Below are 22,163 nucleotides of genomic sequence, written 5' to 3' on the forward strand. Positions count from 1 at the left end.
CAGTGTTAGAATGATTATCCCATGATGACAAAATAACAGTTCCTGATTCTAAGCAACTATCATGTCTAGGTATTGGAAAACGACAGAACTGTGGCTAGGTTGGGATGAAGGAGCAGCTGCTCCAGGTGTAAGCTGTTGGGGGGAGTGGTCAGTAATAATTAAAAAAAAGTGAAAACTGCTTTTCCAAATGCCAAAATTATACAGCTGTGTATGCATTCATTTAAACATCTTTGGGTATTTAAGTGAATGATGTAGATGGGAGCCACGTTAATTTTTTTTTTCTTTGAATGCTCTTCAAACTAGACAGAGAAAAGCTACATACACCGCAATTCTGGTATGAGGGGACACCAGTTGCCCTAGCTACTGCTCTGGAAACTATTGACTGCACATTTCTGAAGAAAAGCAAACTAAACGCCTGGTAAATACTCTAGGGACTGTAAACAGAGGCACTGACAGACTGGTAAAGTGACAATACCTCAATCGTCAAATATGCTCTGCTAGCAGAACTTTTTAATGGAGGCAAGTACAGTGGCGCACTAAGATGCATCAGCACTGCTGTCTCACAGCATGAGGTTTTCCGGTTTGGTTCCTGGACAGGGTGTTTTCTGTATGAAGTCAGCATCTCCATGGGATTTTTCCCAGTACTTCAGTCTCCAGTCACATCTCAAAGAAATGCAGTAGGCAAACTGGCAATTCTAAATTATCCATATTGGTGTGTCTATTGGGTGCATGCGTGCATGCAGTACAGAAAAATAGGCTTGGCATTGTACTTTGATTTTCTGCTTGTCTAACAAAGTCTGAAGAGGGTGACAGCTGTTCATGTATTTGCTACTGGAGGTGGATGCATCTTGAGAGCAGTGGAAGACATTCTCCCACCTCCTCTGGTGCCATGACAATTTTTTCTTTCTATGAAAGGTAATAAAGTATCTTTGGAAACAGCACTCTGTACTTTTTTGTGAGAACAAACACAATGAGACACAAGTCCAGTTCTCACATCCATGTACTGCTCATCTCTAGGACCAGAAACAGTTCTGAAAAGATGTATAAACCTTTTTGGTCCGAGACCCAATGTATTGCATTATTTTGGGGAAACTGCTATATCAAAATAATGCACCCAGAATCTGATGTTTGCATCAATATATGTGTGAGAAACTGCAGAAGAACAGAGAATGACTACATTCTACAAAGCACCACAGCACTGTGAAATGGCTTGAAGCTCATTTGTAAAAGTCTTCCAAACTACTGTGAAGTGTGTCTCAAGGGAACAGAAAGATCCAAGCAGTGGTCACCACGACCATCTTTGCCAGAATTTAAACTTTCCTCTAGAATTGGACATAGATGAGGATTGTTTTCCTTTGAAGTAGATGTGGAGGAGTTTTTTGCACTGAAGCGTTTTTGGGAAGGAGTTAAGTTTCCAGCAAAAAAGTTTTTTACTAGTAAGAAAGATTTTTTGGAAAACTAGATGGCGGTGATATGGAGCAAATTAATGACATAGGACATTTTACTCACTTTACTTTCTAAGTCAGGCATTTCTTCCTTAACACTACACAAGATGAAGATGGTCTCAAGGATGCATCCACTGCATCATAAACATAATAAAGTCTTTCTGCTAACCTTGTGCACTTGAATGGTCTTGGCTGGTTCTGAAAGTGGGTCTGATGTTGGCAGGTGTCTTTATAATAGCCTTGAGTAACCACAATTCTGGGAGCTGACAAAACTGAAGCAGCATCTTCCACTGATCTCAGTGAAAACTTGTACTTTTTTCCTGCTTTTCTAGATATACCTCTTTCTCAGTATATTTTCTACTCCATTTTACCTAGACAGTTCTTCAGGTTTATGAGATTATGTCTTTTCTGAATATGTTTCAAATTCCTTCAACTTTTTCTGAACCAGATACAAATAGCATGCCATATACAATCTATGTTAGGTAATTTTACTAAATTTTCAACACAGTTTTAAGTCTTCTGTATCAGAGTTGGGCCTTTCACTGAATATGGATGTCTTCTCAGCAGTCCTGTCTCCCAAAAACAGACAAACTCAATGTTCTGAGACTAAAATACCTTTGAAACAAATGTAGAAAATGAATTCTGGATGACTTCTCAATGGAGAGAGGAACTGAAGACTGTGCTTGCCAACACTGTTTATATTGAAAATTTGCCCCATCTGTGTCAATACTTCACTAGCATGACATCTGCATTAGCCTTTGTGGGGATAAAAAATGTACTAGATGAGACAGCAGGATCTATCAAGCTAACCTGATGGGTAAACAACCTTTCACTATGTTATAATATTAAGGTGACCCTCTCTTAACACAACAGAAAAGGCTATCCCTGTCTAAAAGCTTACAGTTCTATGACATGGTTTAATGAAAAGAAAATACTACGTACACCTAGTTAAAAAATCAGTTTAAGTCTGCTGGATATATTCTAACTTTAACCTAGTTTAGTAAAATTAACCATTAAAAGAAACCACAAAGGGTCTATCTTTCAAGTCCCACTCACTACAGTTTACCTTTAGGTTACTACTACCAAAACACCTGTTCAGAAAACAAAATATGTTCCAATTACTACAAAGGAAAAATATGATACTCTTCACTCTTCTTTAACAGCTTTCTTTCTAGTTTTTTCCCCCTTTTGGTCATGGTTTGGGCTTGCTATTTAAAAAAGTTGACTAAGGTAGAAAACTGATGGTCAGGAATGTTCATCACTATAAAAACATGTCTCAACCACTTGGAGGGCAAGAACACTTATGCTAAGGCTGATCTGACCATCACACTGCAGTCAAGGCTTTTCATCACTTGTTTTCTAAAAGTATTAGGTTATTTTCCTGAAAAGTATTTTGATAAAAAAAAAGATTATTTTTCATGATGTCTGTTTACTTTTTTTTACTGTCTCCCCAAAGTTCATAAATCCATTTTTCCTCCAACAGGTACACCTACTATTTCTAGTACAGTCTATGTGAAAACACTGGAAAGGTGAAACATCTGATGAAATCTGTGGTTGGTTTATAATCGTACACTACTGATTTTGTACAAACGAATGGTCAGGAAACTTGGAAGGAGGGCATTTTATGGAACACTCCGGATATTGCAGGTTTGTATGCAAGTATTATGCATTAGCAGCATTGCATGGAAGCACTGAATGTTTTGTGACTTCTCCTTTGATCGGTTATGTGACGGAGTTTATTTTTGCGTTACTAAACTTTTTTCTTGTCTGATGAATAGATTTTTTATCAACCGCGGGATATGGCTATGGCTGCCCTATTTGGTACTGGAACTTTTTGAACAAGAATATATTTATAATAGTCAATTTTATTATCAATAAAAGCTGGAAAACACTACTACTTTATTTATGACTTGATTGTTCTGAGCAAAAGGCATCCATGACATGGATTCTTTCATTTTCTTCAGCAACTTATAGTAATTTTAGTTTTGGTATAATTTAGACATGCCACTTTGTGAAGGTGAACTTTTCAGACCTCCCTTTACATGGGATTCCTGGTCTTCCTGTTAATAAAATATTTAGGAAGACCACATCATTGCTAGATTATCTCCATGAAGTAGTTATCCACCCCACCTGCTGGCCTCTCTCAAAACCAAACATTTTAAGATTAAGAAGGTTGTGTAGTTTTAAGAAGAAAAAGGGGTCTACAACAGAGATGATATCATGGACGCTCATTAGGCAGCAGACCCTTTGAGGAAACATCAATTCTACTTAGTCTTTGAATATACTACTCTGACACTATACTTTATTAAAACGTTTTCGAAGATTCTATTGATGGATCATGCAACGAGTGCATTGTTGTCACTTTTTTTTCTTTTTATTGCGGCAAAGTTTGGGATACATATTAGCCCACAACTGTTATAAATCTAACCCTGTGAGGGAGTCTATTATTTCATTATGTTGCAAGGGTTCATCTATCAGTGTGAAAACTAAAGACCATATTAAAACATTAAACAAGTCTACTTTTACGCCTCTAGCAGTACGTTTTAAGCAGTATCTTAATAGTCAGGCTAATGGTTTAAAAAGCCATTATCCTGGAAAAGATAAGGTTGGCTTAAGACAGGCATTACAATACAAAAATACCCAGATGTACACAAATGCAGCACACATGCCAAGGGGGAGGGATTTAAACCAGGAATGTATATGGAACATGTTACTTTACTTTCACAGCTATGGCTAATTAACCAATTAATTTGTAATAGCATTTCTACTGCTGTCACTGGTTTTGTTAAATCTTATAAATTTAACAGTAATGACCTTGAACTGACAGTTGTATGTCTCTTTAATTATTTTTTTTCCCTTAGAAGGCTCATTGTTGAGGCACCAGGAGAATAAAATGTTTGGCTATTTGAAAGCTTTATCAGTATTTGAATGAAAGGCTGGTGTGGAAGGCAAACACAATAACTCCTCGGCTTGGACACGGTACAAAAAGTTTATTACACACAAAAAAGAAAGAACACCAGGTTAAGCGCTTTCATCTGGCGCAAGCAGACTTCTTCAGAACTCATAATTCCCTGATCGATATAATATGTTATAGATTTCATTAATATAATCCATTTTATTGTATAAAACAATACCGCCCCCTTTATCGGGTTTCATAACCCTCACTTCGTTATTATTTACTAATGAATGTAAACAGGTACGTTCCCCTTCAGGGAATCAGGGAATTATGAGGCCATCTCTCTTAATGAAGTTAACATCGGCTACAGGAGAATTGATTTAACTGTGGAAGAATATGTTATAGATCACAGAATTACAGATGAGGTGTATCAGTTTTTGAAAGTTGAACATCCGACTTTAGCCACAATTATAGGAATACCCAAGGTACATAAAAATATGGAATGCCCCCCTTTCAGACCCATTATATTGGGTAGTAGGTCTAAAACATTTCCCTTGGGTGTAGCTATTGATAAATGGGTGAAGCACATATATAAAAACATCCCTCACCTTATAAAAGATTCATGGATGTTTCTTAGGAATTTAACATCGCAATTATGGAATGAGAACCTCATTTACATCACTATTGACGTAATTGATCTTTTCTCATGTATCCCTAAAGAAATTGGACTTGATTATTTTTGCAACAGCCTTAGGAAATATTCCAACATGGAATGGGACAGGATTAGCCTCATTGTTGATATGATGGGCTTAGTATTAGACTACAATTATATACACTTTGAAAATGAATACTTTAGACAGACTAGGGGTGTTGCAATGGGAGCAGCTTGCGCTCCCATATTTGCAAATCTTGTCATGCTTGAATGGGAAAACCTATACCTATTTAGAAGCGAATTTTTTTCAACACACTGTTTATTATTCAAGGTTTTTGGATTACCTTTTTGTGCTATGGAAGGGTCCAGAAGAATTAATTCAGTCTTTCTTTGATTACATCAACACCACCACAGACTTTTTAAAGTTTACATATAATATCAATAAAAAGGGTACAGCCTACTTGGACACTTATGTTAGCCATGGTGACGATGGATTTGTCTCTTGCATACATAGAAAGTCGACATTTTCCAATGATTACTTGGAATTTAGCAGTAATCATCCCAAATTTGTTTTTAAAAACGTTTTTGAAGGACAGTGTATCTGAGCAGCCCGCATGTCTTCGACTAGAGCTGTCTTGGATAATGAACTCAAATTAATTAGGTCAATGTTTAGTGTGAGAGGATACCCGGTTACCCTATTAAATGATGTTGTTAAATATGTCAGCAAAGAATGGGGTAACAAATATATACCTTTGTTGGGTAACTCAACATATGGTGTTTTACCATCGGACAACAAACAAAAGGAGGGTTTTGACAATAGGGTTTGTGTGTTAATGTATTCACCCATAGTTCAGTACATTGAAAACATAGTGAGGCAACATTGGAATTTAATTACTATGAACGATGATCTGGCTTTGACTTTGGGGTCTCGACTTTGGGGTCTCATCCCAAATTTGTTTACAAAACAGGACACAACCTCAAAAGGATTTTAGAATCCAATACTAGTGGTAAAAAAGGGGGATCATCTGGTACAAGTAAATGCGGAACATGCAACCAATGTTATACCATTAATGAAATAGGGGGTGTAAAATTGGAAAATTTCAACAAAACATATATACATTGCAGGACAGGAAATTGCAATACTAAATTTGTCGTCTATCTTGCAACTTGCCAAGTATGCTCAGCGTTTTACATAGGCAAGACTGAGAGACAATTGAGACGTTGCATTTATGAGCATTTATATAGTATTAAGAACAAAGATACAAAGAATGCCCTTTACAGGCATATATTTAAATATGGTGATACGCATTATTTTAAATTCTTAATCATTGATAAGGTTAATATTACAGTATATGGAGGGAACGTAAAAGCTTTTTTGGCCATGAAGGAGAGCAAGTGGCAGATTATCACTGATGCCACAAGATTGCCTGGAATCAATGATTTTATCAGCATAAAACCGTTCTTGCAGTTAGCATAGTGTTTGGAACAGCGTTCCGCACATATATTTCGCATATATATATTTTTTATATAATTTTTAAACAGTCCATGAATTAATTCTAAAACAGTCTATGAATCATAGTTATTGTCAGGTTTGTGTTTTGACAACAGTCATTATGAGCATTTGATCTATGAGATATTTAATTAGTATTTATTTAGAATTTATATACCTTATTTACATTTTAAATGTTAAGGGAATCATGTACTATTGTGTTTTTTATATGCTTAATATGCTTAATATATTGGAGGAATTCCTTATTTTTAAGGCAGGATTTTTTAAGATAGGATTTATTATTAAGACACGTTTTTTGTATAGATGTTTTTTGTATACACCTTTAAATCATTATTGTTTGTGAAGTGGTTTTTGGCGCCATAATGACTATAAAATGAAAGTGCAGCTGTATGTCTGTTCTGAAGGAGTCTGCATGTGTCAGATGAAAGCGCTTAACCTGGTGTTCTTACTTTTTTGTGTGTAATAAACTTTTTGTACCGTGTCCAAGCAGAGGAGTTATTGTGTTTGCCTTCCACACCAGCCTTTCATTCAATTACGTTGTTGCCATGCTGTGTCAGTGATTTAGCGTCGTTTGGGATGGAAGGCACAATCGAGGATCCTCAGGCTTCATGGGACAGAACGGAGTTCGTTAAAATACAGGAGGAGATCTCCTCTTCAAAAACCGAGATGGCTCGGTTAGTGGACTTGGTCAGACGAGCTTTTACAGCTATGGGCAAGGTCGAGGCAACTATTACAACGGACCAGCAGCAGGAAATATCATTAGCGGGGGAACCGTTTCCTGTTTCCAACACAGTGACTGCACCACTGGTCGAGTCGAGCTCTCAGTTTGAGATACCTAATGGTCAAGCAATAAACGCAGATGGCGTTAAACGCTTGACTGAGGACAGATTATTGTGCAAAAGTTAGGAAATTAATTTAAATAACAGCAGGGACTCAATTACTGATTTCACATTTGATTTTAGTTTCTTTCATGCACGGAAGGAGGCGGAACGGCTTGGGGCGCGTCCCAAATGCCCTATGCCTCTTAAAACATATTCTGGTGTTGCCAAGACACAATTAGACAACGCAAGAGGTACTGAGCTTATTTCAGAACATGTTATAAATGTTTCGAGTCCCGATATATTTAGAAATGTGAATGTTCTTAAGGGTAAAAAGCAGTATGTTAACAATCACAGCAAACAATGTGATGAGTAAATCTAAAGGTGGTGAAACAAATGACTTATTGGAATGTTTTATGAAGGATGATTATGAGTTCACAAAACAGGATGTTGAAGGGGGTTATACAAATGGTCAACATTTTAAGAGATGATTTTAATAGGGATGATTCTACTATTAAGGACAGGATATATCTGTTTGTTAAGAAGCTATGGTCTATTAAGAATATTAACATTGAAAATGCATATTTTACTAAATGTATGTCTTTAAAAATAGTACCTAAGGGTATTAGATTTTTTAAGATGCCTATGGGGGTTGATTTGGATTATGATGGGATGAGTGAATGTAATCATATGTTTGACAGTTTTGGTTATTGTTATATATGTTGATAAAGAAAAATGATGAAAAACTTTCACGTTTAATACAGGAGTTGATGATTTAAATCATGAATTAATTACTAATGAATTGTTTCCTAAATGGAATGAATTGTACGACAAACAGTTTACAATGGCACAGCAGAAAGCTACTACTATATATCAAAGAAAAAGTAGGAAAACAGTTTGTGATTTGGACCAGTATACTAACAACAGAGCATATATTTGGCCTAAAAACCATAGGGAAGGTGGCAGTGATAGACATCAAAGGTATGATGATAGACATACTGATAGGAATGTAAATTTTCGGGGTGGCAGGTTTTTCCCCCGTCAGATAAATTAATTCACTCCCAGTTATATGAAAAGGAGATAAGCAAAACTGGGTCTGACAATGGTACGATGAGTGACTGCCCTGTAGTAGCAAACTTGGTTCTTAGTCAAGCATCTGTTGTGAATTCTGATGTACTAACACAGGTGGAAAAGGATCAGATAGTGAGCTCATACAATGGGTTTAAAGTATTTAATTACACAAATGTTGACATATCAGATGAATTTTACAGTTTATTTTCTAAAGGAATGAAATTTATACCGACTGTGAGTTTTAATTTAGTTGATGTCATCAATGAATTTAAATTATATTGTCGGAGATTGAATTTAGCCCTACAATTTAAAAACAATGAATTTAAAAACAATGAATTTAACAACAATGATGTTATACATAATGGGAGGGAACAGGTTGTACTCAAGAAGAAAAGTACATATATACCCTGCAACCATGCGGTTGTGGCAAGTTATGAGAAAATGGTTTGTCAGGACATATATACTTTTTATAAAGTATATAAGAGCGAAAGGTATGCAATGTTGAATAAGAAGGACAATTTAACTGAAGAGGAACGTACCTGTTTACATTCATTAGTAAATAATAACGAAGTGAGGGTTATGAAACCCGATAAAGGGGGAGGTATTGTTTTATACAATAAAATGGGTTATATTAATGAAATCTATAACATATTATATCAATCAGGGAATTATGAGGCCATCTCTCTTAATGAAGTTAACATCGGCTACAGGAGAATTGATTTAGCTGTGGAAGGATATGTTATAGATCACAGAATTACAGATGAGGTGCATCAGTTTTTGAAAGTTGAACATCCGACTTTAGCCACAATTACAGGAATACCCAAGGTACATAAAAATATGGAATGCCCCCCTTTTAGACCCATTATATCGGGTAGTAGGTCTAAAACATTTCCCTTGGGTGTAGCTATTGATAAACGGGTGAAGCACATATATAAAAACATTCCTCACCTTATAAAAGATTCATGGATGTTTCTTAGGAATTTAACATTGCATTATGGAATGAGAACCTCATTTACATCACTATTGACGTAATTGATCTTTTCTCATGTATCCCTAAAGAAATTGGACTTGATTATTTTTGCAACAGCCGTAGGAAATATTCCAACATGGAATGGGACAGGATTAGCCTCATTGTTGATATGATGGGCTTAGTATTAAGACTACAATTATATACACTTTGAAAATGAATACTTTAGACAGACTAGGGGTGTTGCAATGGGAGCTGCATGCTCTCCCATATTTGCAAATCTTGTCATGCTTGAATGGGAAAACCTATACCTATTTAGAAGCGAATTTTTTCAACACACTGTTTATTATTCAAGGTTTTTGGATGATCTTTTTGTGCTATGGAAGGGTCCAGAAGAATTAATTCCGCCTTTCTTTGATTATATCAACACCACCACAGACTTTTTAAAGTTTACATATAATATTAATAAAAAGGGTACAGCCTACTTGGACACTTATGTTAGCCATGGTGACGATGGATTTTTGTCTCTTGTATACATAGAAAGTCGACATTTTCCAATGATTACTTGGAATTTAGCAGTAATCATCCCAAATTTGTTTTTAAAAACGTTTTTAAAGGACAGTGTATCCGAGCAGCCCGCATGTCTTCGACTAGAGCTGTCTTGGATAATGAACTCGAATTAATTAGGTCAATGTTTAGTGTGAGAGGATACCCGGTTACCCTATTAAATGATGTTGTTAAATATGTCAGCAAAGAATGGGGTAACAAATATATACCTTTGTTGGGTAACTCAACATATGGTGTTTTACCATCAGACAACAAACAAAAGGAGGGATTTGACAATAGGGTTTGTGTGTTAATGTATTCACCCATAGTTCAGTACATTGAAAACATAGTGAGGCAACATTGGAATTTAATTACTATGAACGATGATCTGGCTTTGACTTTGGGGTCTCATCCCAAATTTGTTTACAAAACAGGACACAACCTCAAAAGGATTTTAGAATCCAATACTAGTGGTAAAAAAGGGGGATCATCTGGTACAAGTAAATGCGGAACATGCAACCAATGTTATACCATTAATGAAATAGGGGGTGTAAAATTAGAAAATTTCAACAAAACATATATACATTGTAGGACTGGAAATTGCAATACTAAATTTGTCGTCTATCTTGCAACTTGCCAAGTATGCTCAGCGTTTTACATAGGCAAGACTGAGAGACAATTGAGACGTCGTATTTATGAGCATTTATATAGTATTAAGAGCAAAGATGCAAAGAATGCCCTTTACAGGCATATATTTAAATATGGTGATACGCATTATTTTAAATTCTTAATCATTGATAAGGTTAATATTACAGTATATGGGGGGAACGTAAAAGCTTTTTTGGCCATGAAGGAGAGCAAGTGGCAGATTATCACTGATGCCACAAGATTGCCTGGCATCAATGATTTTATCAGCATAAAACCGTTCTTGCAGTTAGCATAGTGTTTGGAACAGCGTTCCGCACATATATTTCGCATATATATATATTTTTTTATATAATTTTTAAACAGTCCATGAATTAATTCTAAAACAGTCTATGAATCATAGTTATTGTCAGGTTTGTATTTTGACAACAGTCATTATGAGCATTTGATCTAAGAGATATTTAATTAGTATTTATTTAGAATTTATATACCTTATTAACATTTAAAATGTTAAGGGAATCATGTACTATTATGTGTTTTTATATGCTTAATATGCTTAATATATTGGAGGAATTCCTTATTTTTAAGACAGGATTTTTTAAGATAAAATTTATTATTAAGACACGTTTTTTGTATACACGTTTTTTGTATACACCTTTAAATCATTATTGTTTGTGAAGTGGTTTTTGGCGCCATAATGACTATAAAATGAAAGTGCAGCTGTATGTCTGTTCTGAAGAAGTCTGCATGTGTCAGATGAAAGCGCTTAACCTGGTGTTCTTTCTTTTTTGTGTGTAATAAACTTTTTGTACCGTGTCCAAGCAGAGGAGTTATTGTGTTTGCCTTCCACACCAGCCTTTCATTCAATTACGTTGTTGCCGTGCTTTATCAGTATTTAATATGTATTCTGTTATAAGTAGAACATTAACTAGCAAATACTTTTAGTAAAATTAACCATTAAAATAAACCACAAAGGATCTATCTTTCATGTCCCGGTCACTACAGTTTACCTTTATGTTACTAACAAAAATCAGCACCACACTTGACATGATGTTCTGACAGTCTGAAAAAAAAAAGTTATTACTTTTCGCTCTTCTTTGATTGCTTTTTTTCTAGTTTTTCTTTCGTCTTTTGTCTCAGATTTGTCTCGTGGTTGTGTTGCAGCTCTTGGAAGATCACTGTCATTTATCATCTGCATGCGTTCCACCTGCTTAGAAGTAAGGCTCCTTTGCGGAAGTACACCTAGTGGTACACCGGTTTTCTTTGAAACCTCAACAAGTTTAGTCTAAAACAAAAAGATAACAGATGACAATTCAATAAAAGATAATTACATGCATCACTAAGATATGACATTTCAACTAACATTTGAAACAACTAGAGGCACTAGTGTGACTTTTATACTGTCAAGAGGGTTTCTCTCTCTCTCTCTCTCTCTATATATATATATATATATATATATATATATATATATATATATATATATACACACACACACATCTACTTTTTCTTATTGAAATCTCATGCTTTTGAAAAGGAAAAGTACGAAACCATTTACGTGAATGTGCACTTTCGCAACTACCAGTTCACCAAACCAGTAATATCAACAAACAAAAAAAAAAACACTACAAAGGCATTTTTGCAGGGGAACAAACCCCCTTGCACTCCCCACACCCCGTCTACTTTATATATACTAGCTCAGAGACCGCCCTACAGTGTGGAAAAGGTATATTCCCCTTATCCCCACTGTAGCATGCTTTGGTGCTGCAGTGGGGTTTTTTTGTTCATATTACTGGTTCAGTGAACCGATAGTCACGAAAATGCACTTTCATTAAGTGAACTTTCACATAAACGGGTTCTTACTTTTCCTTTTCAAAAGCATGAGCTTTCAATAAGAAAAAGTAGATCCATATAATCTTAAACTCAAAACTAGGATGATCAGTGTGAAACTCCTAACTTTACAGATGAATACATTTTATTTACCTAAATGTTCAAAAAAATCTAACCAATTCTTCCCCCATGTCCCTGACACTCCCACTTATTCGACCCATTGTTGGTTACATCACTAGAACCACACCATCCAGGAAGAAAATGTCTCCCTGAAAAGTTTCTCTGCATGTCTCAAGACTTTAAACTCAAACTCACAGTTTGCACACTAATGTCCCCTCCTTCTTGCAATATCCTTAATATTAAGTTTCATTCAAACCCTCGCTCTTCAGATTGCACTAACTTCTGTCCTCACTTCTGTCCTCTTTGTTCCCTTTGTTCCTCTAGACCGAACTAAGTTTACAGCCACCAGTATCACCCCCTCACATTCCCTATCCTCCAAATCCCAATTATTATCAAAATACTCACTTCCAATCTTATTTCAATATCTTCATAATTTTCTTTGTGCACAGACCACAGAATTGCCAAGAATATTCTAAGTGAGGCCTCATCAGGGCAATTTGTAAAAGCAGAATGACCCCTCTCTCTTGTGTGCTTAGAGTAAAAGCCCTATCACTACTCTTATCCATTAAGCAGACAGGTGAATTGTCAATGTCCATTTTTATCCACTCTTCACAATAAAACCTTTCCCTAAAAAATTGTAACTCTGCCCTTTCTGTTTAAATTTTAAAACTAAATAAAATTTATCACTATAATATGTAGGTTATACTTCCTTGAAAGCACTGTATGTATATTGTGTGTATGTATATTGTGCAATTTATATACATCTTACCAGTGTAAAAAATCATGTACACTTATCTCTGCCTAAATGCTTTTCTAAATTGCTTTACACACAAATTACTCAACACTGGTTTTCTGCACAAATCTTCTGCCTAAGCTTTTCTCTTCCACATTATTTTATGCACAAAATACTCAAAAAATGATTTCTGCATAACCCTTTCATAGTACATAATGTCAGTTTAGGGTAAAGATCTTCACAGGTTTGATGAACTAAGATGCAACAGGTACACACTCACCATATCAGATAATCTGTAGCAAGATCATCTGCAGTGGACAACTGTTGCATTTTTGACACTTCCAGATCAACACAGCTCTGAAATGCTTCCACCTCTCACCTTAGTAGTATTATACCTACTGGCCCCATGTTATGATGCAACAGAGGTAAGAAGGTACACTCAGAAGTTGCATTCCCAAGTCTGACACCTGACGTACAGAGTAGGAAAAACATGAAAGCAGCAGAAACATACAAGAGCATAACATTATACACCTGCTCAGCACACAGGAAAATCGATCTTTAGATTCTGGGTAAGCAGGCTGTGCAAACACAGGAGGAGGAGAAGAGAAGCAAACATAAAAAGGCCTTCTTCTACATCAACTAATACTGTGGGAATGCTTGAAAAATACTCTTAGCACTAGGTACCTACTGCTAAGAATAAGAAGTGAAAAGGATACCTCCCTGGGAAGCAGAAGGAAGGTCTAAAAGTAAAAAGTTCAAAAGGCCAGTTCCTAAAGCAATCAGGTGCCAAAGCAGATTTGAATCCCAGAATTAGAACCCAAGCAATACAGATGAGAACAAAAAAACCGAAGGCTGCAGTGCACACATTCTTGAAATCCTCAAAGCAGGTATATCCGGTGGAGTGGCCTCTGATAGCACTTCCCAAAAGGTGATTTAGACACCTTGTCACAAAAGATAATGTAGATAGCAATCCCGCTGGTTAGGATTTCCTCAGCTTTTGAAAGGCAACCCCCCCCCTTTCGCCAGGGCAAATAAGACAAACTGATTTTTCTTCATAAACTCATTTAATATAATTTTGGTTAAATGTGAGAAGCTAGTGAGAGATTCTGTCTCCAAAAGAAAACAGGAAGATGAAGAGACTTATTTAAAGGACAATATGGACAGATAAGGACTTGGAGCTGACATTTCATACAGACAACAAAAGGACACCAATAAAAGTATCTTGAAAAAGATGAATTTCAGGGTTTACCTTTACATTATCGATCCCAATATGGGCGAAACGGCTTCCGCGAACACCAAAGTGCGAACGTCTCCAACGTTGAATTCCACATAAGCGAACGGCAAAACCTTGCCCCTTTTTGACCCATGGTAGCACTGGTGTGGAGGTGTGGTGTGGCCGAAATGTCAAAATTCGACAATTTCGACATTTAAAAATTTTCACGGTTTCGTTTTGCTTAAATGGTTTGATCAAGTGGCAGGTCAATCATGTGTGATCGACGATATAAAGGTAAACCGAATTTCAGAGCTACTGAAGCAGTGAGTTGAACAGTTGATGGGCAAATGTGTCAGTCATGAAATTCAAATCCCAAAGAAAAGAGTCATTCAGCAACAGATAAAGATACACAGCACCTTCACAGAACTACATAACTATCCAGTGTTGGGATACAGTTCCGCCTTCCACAAGACTGACATGTGCAGAGATGGTTGATGCCTGCACAATGACCACAGAGTAAGAGATCCAAATCCAATTACTGCCAAACATGGACTAGGATCAGATGTAAACTAACCAAATGAGGCAGTACAGGACAGCTCTCCACAAAGAGCTTCTCCTACACAACAAAAAAAGAAGTGATGTACTTACCATAACGTTCCACGTGAGTTGTTCATCTTGCCTTCATTCTTTATTTATGGGTTTGGAGCCGATCCCTCAGCTCCGATATTACCAATTGCAAAGATCAAGGGTCTTCAAAGAGCTCGAGGCCAAGTCCCTATCTCATGATGCACCTGGGGATACCTCAGATCTTGTTTGCTGCATATAATAATACCATATGTCATTCTTTCACTCTCAAGAGAAAGGTATAGAAGGATTGAATAACCAAGATGGATCCAGCATCTCGGTCAGCTATCAGCACAGGAGGGGGTAGGAGGGAGAGACGTAAGAATGAAGGCGAGATGAACAACTCACATGGAATGTTATGGTAAGTACATAACTTCTTTATGTGAAGTTGTTCAATCTCACCGTTCATTCTTTACTGATGGGTAGCGTCCCAAGCACCATCAATCTCGGCTGGCTAACGGGAGTACATTTCTCAGAACTGTGGATCCAAAGGAGGCCCTGTCCCTGGAGGCCTTGTCAACTTTGTAATGAGTAATAAAGGTATGAGGTTTTGACCAAGTGGCTGCTATACAAATGTTATCAATAGGAAGCCTGGCAGAAAAAGCAGATGAAGCAGAAACTGCTCTGGTTGAGTGAGCTTTAATCTTGTGTTGCAAAGGCATATTGGCAGCTGAACAGGCAAAGGTGATACAATCAGATAACCATTTAGAAAGTTGTTTTAGCCACTGGGTCTACCCTTCCTGGAGTCCGAGAATGAAACAAAAAGTTGGTCTGATTTCCTGAAATCTTTTGTCCTATCCAAATAAAATCTGAGCTGTATGTGAACATCAAGCTTGTGCAGCATATACTCTAAATTGTTTGAATGGTTGGGGAAGAAGACTGGTAAATCAATAAACTAGTTAAGATTGGTTTCAGTAATAAACTTTGGGCAAAAATGAGGGGTTTGCTCTAAGTGAGACTCTGTCAGCATGGAATATCAAATAAGGAGGCTTGATGGATAAAGCCTGAAGCTCTGACACTCTGTGGGCAGAAGTAATAGCTACCAGAAAAATGGTCTTCCATGATAAAAATTTAGGTCATAAGAGGACGCTGGTTCAAATGGCAGAAGAATTATCCAGGAAAAGCATAAAATTTAGATTCCATGGAGAACAGGGAGATTTCACAGGTGGTACATAATATTCAACCCTTCAAATCTAAGATGAAAATTAGAAATAGCAGCCAACTGAACATGAACTGTTGCTGCTGCAGCTCCTTTGTTACAAATCATAGTTAAGAACTCTAAAATGGAGGCCATAGGGGCTTGGTAAGGATCAATATTATTTTTAGAGGCCCATATAGAAAATTTTTTCCATTTGCTAAGCTATAGCTTCCTAGTAGAAGATTTATGAGAAGATAAAAGGATCTGTTTTGTCTCACTGGAGAGGTTATGGAACCTGGCTATGATGGGAACTAGAGCAGCCAAGCTGTCAGCTTCAAGGACTGCAGAGAGGGATGAAGATCCTCTGACAAGTGCGTCAGAAGGTCTGGAACTGGGTCCAGAATCCAAGGATCCTCCAAAAGATGAAGTCGAAGGAAGGGGAACCAAATCTGATGAGGCCAATGAGGAGCTATTAGAATGATGGCTCTACCCAGGGGTTTTGCCTTCTGTAGAACCTTGGGTATTAACGGGATTGGTGGAAATGCATAGAGGAGACCCAGAGGCTAATCGTGTACGAGTGTGTCCCTTGAGGCTTCTCCCAGAGGGGGAATCAGGGCAAAGTAGCTTCTGCATTTCATGTTCATGTGATTGGCAAAAAGGTCGTAGCAAGGCTGGCCCCACCTGTGGAATATCTTGCCCGGTATTTCTTTCTTGAGGGACCACTCGTGGGGCAACAAGATGGCCCTGCTGAGCTTCTCTACCATCACGTTGGATTTCCCTGGGATGTGCGTTGCCAAAAGAAAGCACTGGGTGGAAGCACCCCACTGCCATGCCATACTCTGAGGGCCTCTCAACAAAGGGTGCAAAACCTGGTAACTCCTTGTTTGTTCAAATACCAGACCACCAACATGTCGTCTTCCTGAATCACAATCGTACCCAGAGGAAGAAAGTCCTGAAAGTACTGCAATGCCAGAAGTATCACTCTCATTTCCAGGACATTGACATGCAGATGTGTCTCTTGATCGATCCATGTGCCTTGGGTTGTTTCCCTGAAAATGCCCCCCCCCCTATCAGGGAGGCGTCCGTGGACACTGTGGTCGCTGGATGGGGTAGCACAAATGGGCATCCTACCGTGTCATGAAGTGAGGTCAACCACCACTGAAGGTCCTTTTTGCAGGAATTTGTGATCATTAGTGTGAGACATGGGAAGCTCATGGTAAGACCATTGATTGAACAACAGCCATTGTATCCGCATGCGCATACGAGCTAGTGGTATGGCTAGAATTGCTGCTGCCATCATCCCCAATAATTTCAGAACTTCTGATGCTGGTGCTCAGTCTTTTGATATCAGAATGCTGACATGCTGACGAAGGACTCTTTCTATTGGAAGCCTTAGTGTGGTGGTGGTGGTGATGTCTGACTCTGCCCAGATAAAAACAATATGCTGCGATGCCGACAAGGCAGATTTTTCTGAGTCGATTGTAATGCCCAGATGATTGCAGAGTGACAGAGTGGACTCCCTGGCCTGAATGAGTTGATGCCTGGTGGTGGCAGTAAGAAGCCAATCATCTAAGTACGGAAACACCCGGAATCCTAGACGCCTCAGATGAGCTGTGACCACTACCATGCATTTGGTGAAAACTCTGGGGGCTGTAGTGAGACCAAAGGGCAGGGCTCGAAACTGATAATGATTGGCTCCACGTCGGAACACCAGGAGATCCCTGGATGGTCTGGCCATTTTTATGTGGTAGTATGCATCCTTGAGCTCTATCAAGCACATCCAATTGTCTTTCCCTAAGAAGGGAAGTACAGACTGAATCGTGACCATCCAAAACTTCCTCTTTCTTTACGTATTGGTTCAGTCTGCTGAGGTCCAGTATCGGTCTCCAGTCCCCAGTCTTCCTTGGAACCAAAAAAGAATCTTGAGTAACAACTGTCTTGCAAATGCAGAGCCCCTGGACAGTAAACACAATTTACGTGGCTGTCTGTAACAGACATCTTTTGGCCACACTTTGGGCACTTTTTGAAGCCAGACGTAGGGTGCTTATCTTGGTCAGCCATAGTAATCTCAGGAAAATTACTGTCACCACAAAAAAACCACAACAATAATTACTGACACAAGCCTAAAATAAAAGCAGGATAAATCACACAACAGTAATTATTCACACAAGCCTTAATTAATAGCAGGCTAAATCACACTCACAGTAATACAAGTATAAATGTAAAATCACACAATAAGAAATTCCAAGCAGACTATGCAAAAAAAAATGGAGATAGCTGCTATGAAACAACAACTTTATCTAAAATTATCTAAGGTTTACTGCAAACTACAGCTTCAACAGTAATAAACTACTAAGGCTGATCTATAAACATTCTTAAGGCTAGACAGACCACACAACAAAAGACTGTATCTAAGAAAACAGTAGAAATTGTGAAAAAGGTCACTGTAATAACACTGTAATTTGAGAAAAACTATTAAATTAGGCCTATAAGAAGCCAACTAGAAATTTGTTAAAGCACACTACATGGGAAGGGATATAAAGAGGGAAAACACACCAAAAAGCTATAAGAGCGTTAAAAATGATCCTAAACTATTCTATCTAACTAGCAATATTTTTTAGTAAGTAATGAAAAAAACTGTTTTATTGGCCCAAGCTAAAGCAGAACCTCCGATCTGTTGCAGCGGTAAACTAGATCTGAGGTAACTCCAGGTGCACCATGGGATAGGGATAGGGAATTGGCCTCGAACTATTTGAAGACCTCGAGCTTTGCAATTGGCTGTATCTGAGCCATGGGATCGGCTCCAAACCCATCAGTAAAGAATGAACGGCGAGATTGAACAACTTCACATTGGATGTTTGGCTAGTGAAACAGTTTCTTCAACTTCGATCATTTCTGAAATTTTAATTGTGCTTTAAGGTAGAGGTGACCGTTACTTTGTCTAACACATCTTACACAGAGTTAGGTTCCTAAAGCCTGAAACCACAACTTTTTCAGCCACCATGGGACAAAAGGTAAAACTCTTAAAAGTGTTAAATACCTCTCAGCAGAGACTGACAAATATATAAACCTGAACAGCCTACTGCCCATCAAAGAATCTAAAATAATCCAGGGGAGTGGCAAAAAGTGATGCAAACTCTAGCAGTACCTCTCCAAAACTCCCTCATTAGCCTGACATAAATGAGGTCCACTATGGAGTACCAAAAATGCAAACTACATTTAGTATCTGGTCCCCAAGCACTTTACAAATATTAAAAGTTGAGGGGGGAAAAAAGTAAAGCAATACAGAGATATACAATTATAAGCAAAAGCAGTACAAAAATAAAAATTCAATTAAACGGGAATTAGAACAAGCAGGTTCACACATTTATATGTGAATACTAGACTAGCTGCCCTGAAGGGCCGTTTTAAGCCTAGCCAATAACCTGAGGTCAGAATTAAACCCTGTACTTGTATCTTTGGGGGAAGACCCGAACTATTATGCAAAACCTATTAAAGAACGGAAAGAAGAACTTCAGTCAAGCAACCAGTACACAATACTGCAAAATACTGAAATCTACAACATTAGTAAAGGACAGTCACTATTGTAAGACCTCAAAAATATGTTTTCAAGGATATTCTAATGATAATGCCGATGTTAGTGACTCTTAAATGAAGACATTTCTTAGTAAGGAAAAGCACACCGTCCAGAAGACTTTTTTGAAGCACAAGCAATCCTGCATCTGATAAACAGGGATTATGTGACAGATGAAGGATCCAGGTCTTAGCTGTGCACTGCATGAAAAGGAAGGACAAGCATCATAAAAATTATTTTAACTAACTGGTATCAGTGCAAATGCCACATAACTGGTGTAATGGCAGGCTTCAGACATTCAATCAGTCAATTTAACTCAAGCTGTAAAGAAGCCAAAGCCAAAATTTAGCTCTAATTTTACTCCTCTCTCTCTCCCCTCAGTATGTCCCTCAAGATATATCTGAAAATTGGCTCACGCTCACCTCCTGCAATCCCACAAGACCAAGTCCTAGAAGTTCTATCAAAAGCTAAAAATACTGCATTGGTGGATCCTGACAATATCCCTGGATGCAACTTAGATAGCATGAATCATGGCTTAGCCACATCTTTAACAATACTGCTCAATCTCAGCCTCCATACAGATTTTGTATGAATGGAGAAAGCTGCCGTCATTCCCTGCGTAAGGGAGGACTTTCCAGAGATCCAAGAAATTAAAGACCACAAGTCTTACCACCCTCATATGCAAAGCAATGAAAAGACTTATTATGGAACTAATCCATCAGGACAATGGGAACCTCCAAGCACTAGACATGCCTTAGTTTGGATTCACCAAGGACAGGTCATGCTTATTCAACATGAACTTTTTTGAAAAGGTCAACAAAGCAATGGATGAAGGCAAAACTGAACACACCACATACCCTGACCTGGCCAAATATTTTGATACATGTATATGTGTGTGTGTACATATATATATATATATATATATATATATATATAGATATATATATATATATATATATATATATATATATATATATATATATATATATATATATATATATATATATATATATGTGTGCATATATATATATATATATATATGTGTGTATATATATATATATATATATATATATATATATATATATATATATATATATGCGTGTGTGTGTGTGTATATATATATATATATATATATATATATATATATATATATATATATATATATATATATATATATACATATATACACACACACACACACACACACACACACACACACATATATATATATATATATAAATAAAATATATAGAGCGGCCACGGTGGTGCAGTGGTTAGCATTGCCGCCTCACAGCAAGAGGTTCTCCGGTTCGATTCTCGGCTGGGGTGCCTTCTGTGTAGAGTCTGCATGTCCTCCCTGTGGTCGTGTGGGTTTCCTCCGGGTGCTCCGGTTTCCTCCCACATCCCAAAGACATGCAGTAGGTGGATTGGACACTCTAAATTGGCCCTAACTGTGAGTATGTGCATGTGTGTGCCTTCTGTGGAAGGTTGGGCACCGGGCTGGCAACTTGACACCGTAAAACTCCACTGCCAATCATAAGCGGACAGGTGATTCGCTGAGGCGACCCCTAACCAGGAAAAGCCAGAAGAAGAAGATATATATATATATATATATATATATATATATATATATATATATATATATATATATATATATATATATATGATTGCATGACTCTATTCACTAATCAGGTATACAAAACAAAATTACTGTTTTAATATGGCAAAAAGCTTTACATTTATCTACTCCAGTAAACAAATTAAGTAAAAATTAAAAAAATCTTCGCCAAGTACAGAATAATTCATGTGAAAACCTATCATACTTTACCAAGAGAAGGACACGCACATGCATTCACTGCACTACACTGCTAGCTATGTCTTCTGACAGCCAACAAGTTCTACCAAAAACTCTGTTGCTAAAAACAGAGTTCATTCCTGAAGCCAAGTACTTACTGGGAATGAAGTAGAAAAAGAGTTGTGTACTTACCATAACTTGGAATCTGTGCTATCCAATGTCATTATTCATCAAGCATTAGTCGTGGATCCAACCTCAGATACGAGCCAGCAACTGATGGACAGATCCAGAGTTCAAGCTCCTCCCCATAATCCCCTGCTAACCTCTAACCGTCAGATTGAGTTTGCTGAACAAATAGGAGCGAAGAAAACTCTGCATATGGAAAGAAAAAAAAAAAAAAAAAACTATCCCAAAATGGAACCATCCTAGCTCTACCAGATCCCAGAAGGCAGGGGGAAGAAGGGAGGGAATGTGATGAATAATGACACTGGATAGCACAGATTCCAAGTTATGGTAAGTACACAACTCTCCATCTGATGCTAACCGCATCATTATTCATTACAGATGGGTCAGAATCCCCAGCTATTAT

At 37.5% G+C, this 22,163-nt stretch overlaps 1 protein-coding gene across 1 annotated transcript in view; it reads right to left on the reverse strand.

Annotated features, from left to right (window-relative positions):
- The window catches only part of LTV1 (LTV1 ribosome biogenesis factor), a 388,845-nt gene that overhangs the window by 67,480 nt on the left and 299,202 nt on the right, over positions 1–22,163 (reverse strand). Inside the window, exon 10 of the mRNA XM_044060085.1 lies at positions 11,635–11,835. Within this exon, the coding sequence (XP_043916020.1) occupies positions 11,635–11,835 (201 nt within the window). The remainder of the gene's footprint in view (positions 1–11,634; positions 11,836–22,163) is intronic.

The sequence above is a fragment of the Protopterus annectens genome, chromosome 1.part2, assembly GCF_019279795.1.
Source record: "Protopterus annectens isolate FY-2018-M chromosome 1.part2, PAN1.0, whole genome shotgun sequence".
Lineage (NCBI taxonomy): Eukaryota > Metazoa > Chordata > Ceratodontiformes > Protopteridae > Protopterus > Protopterus annectens.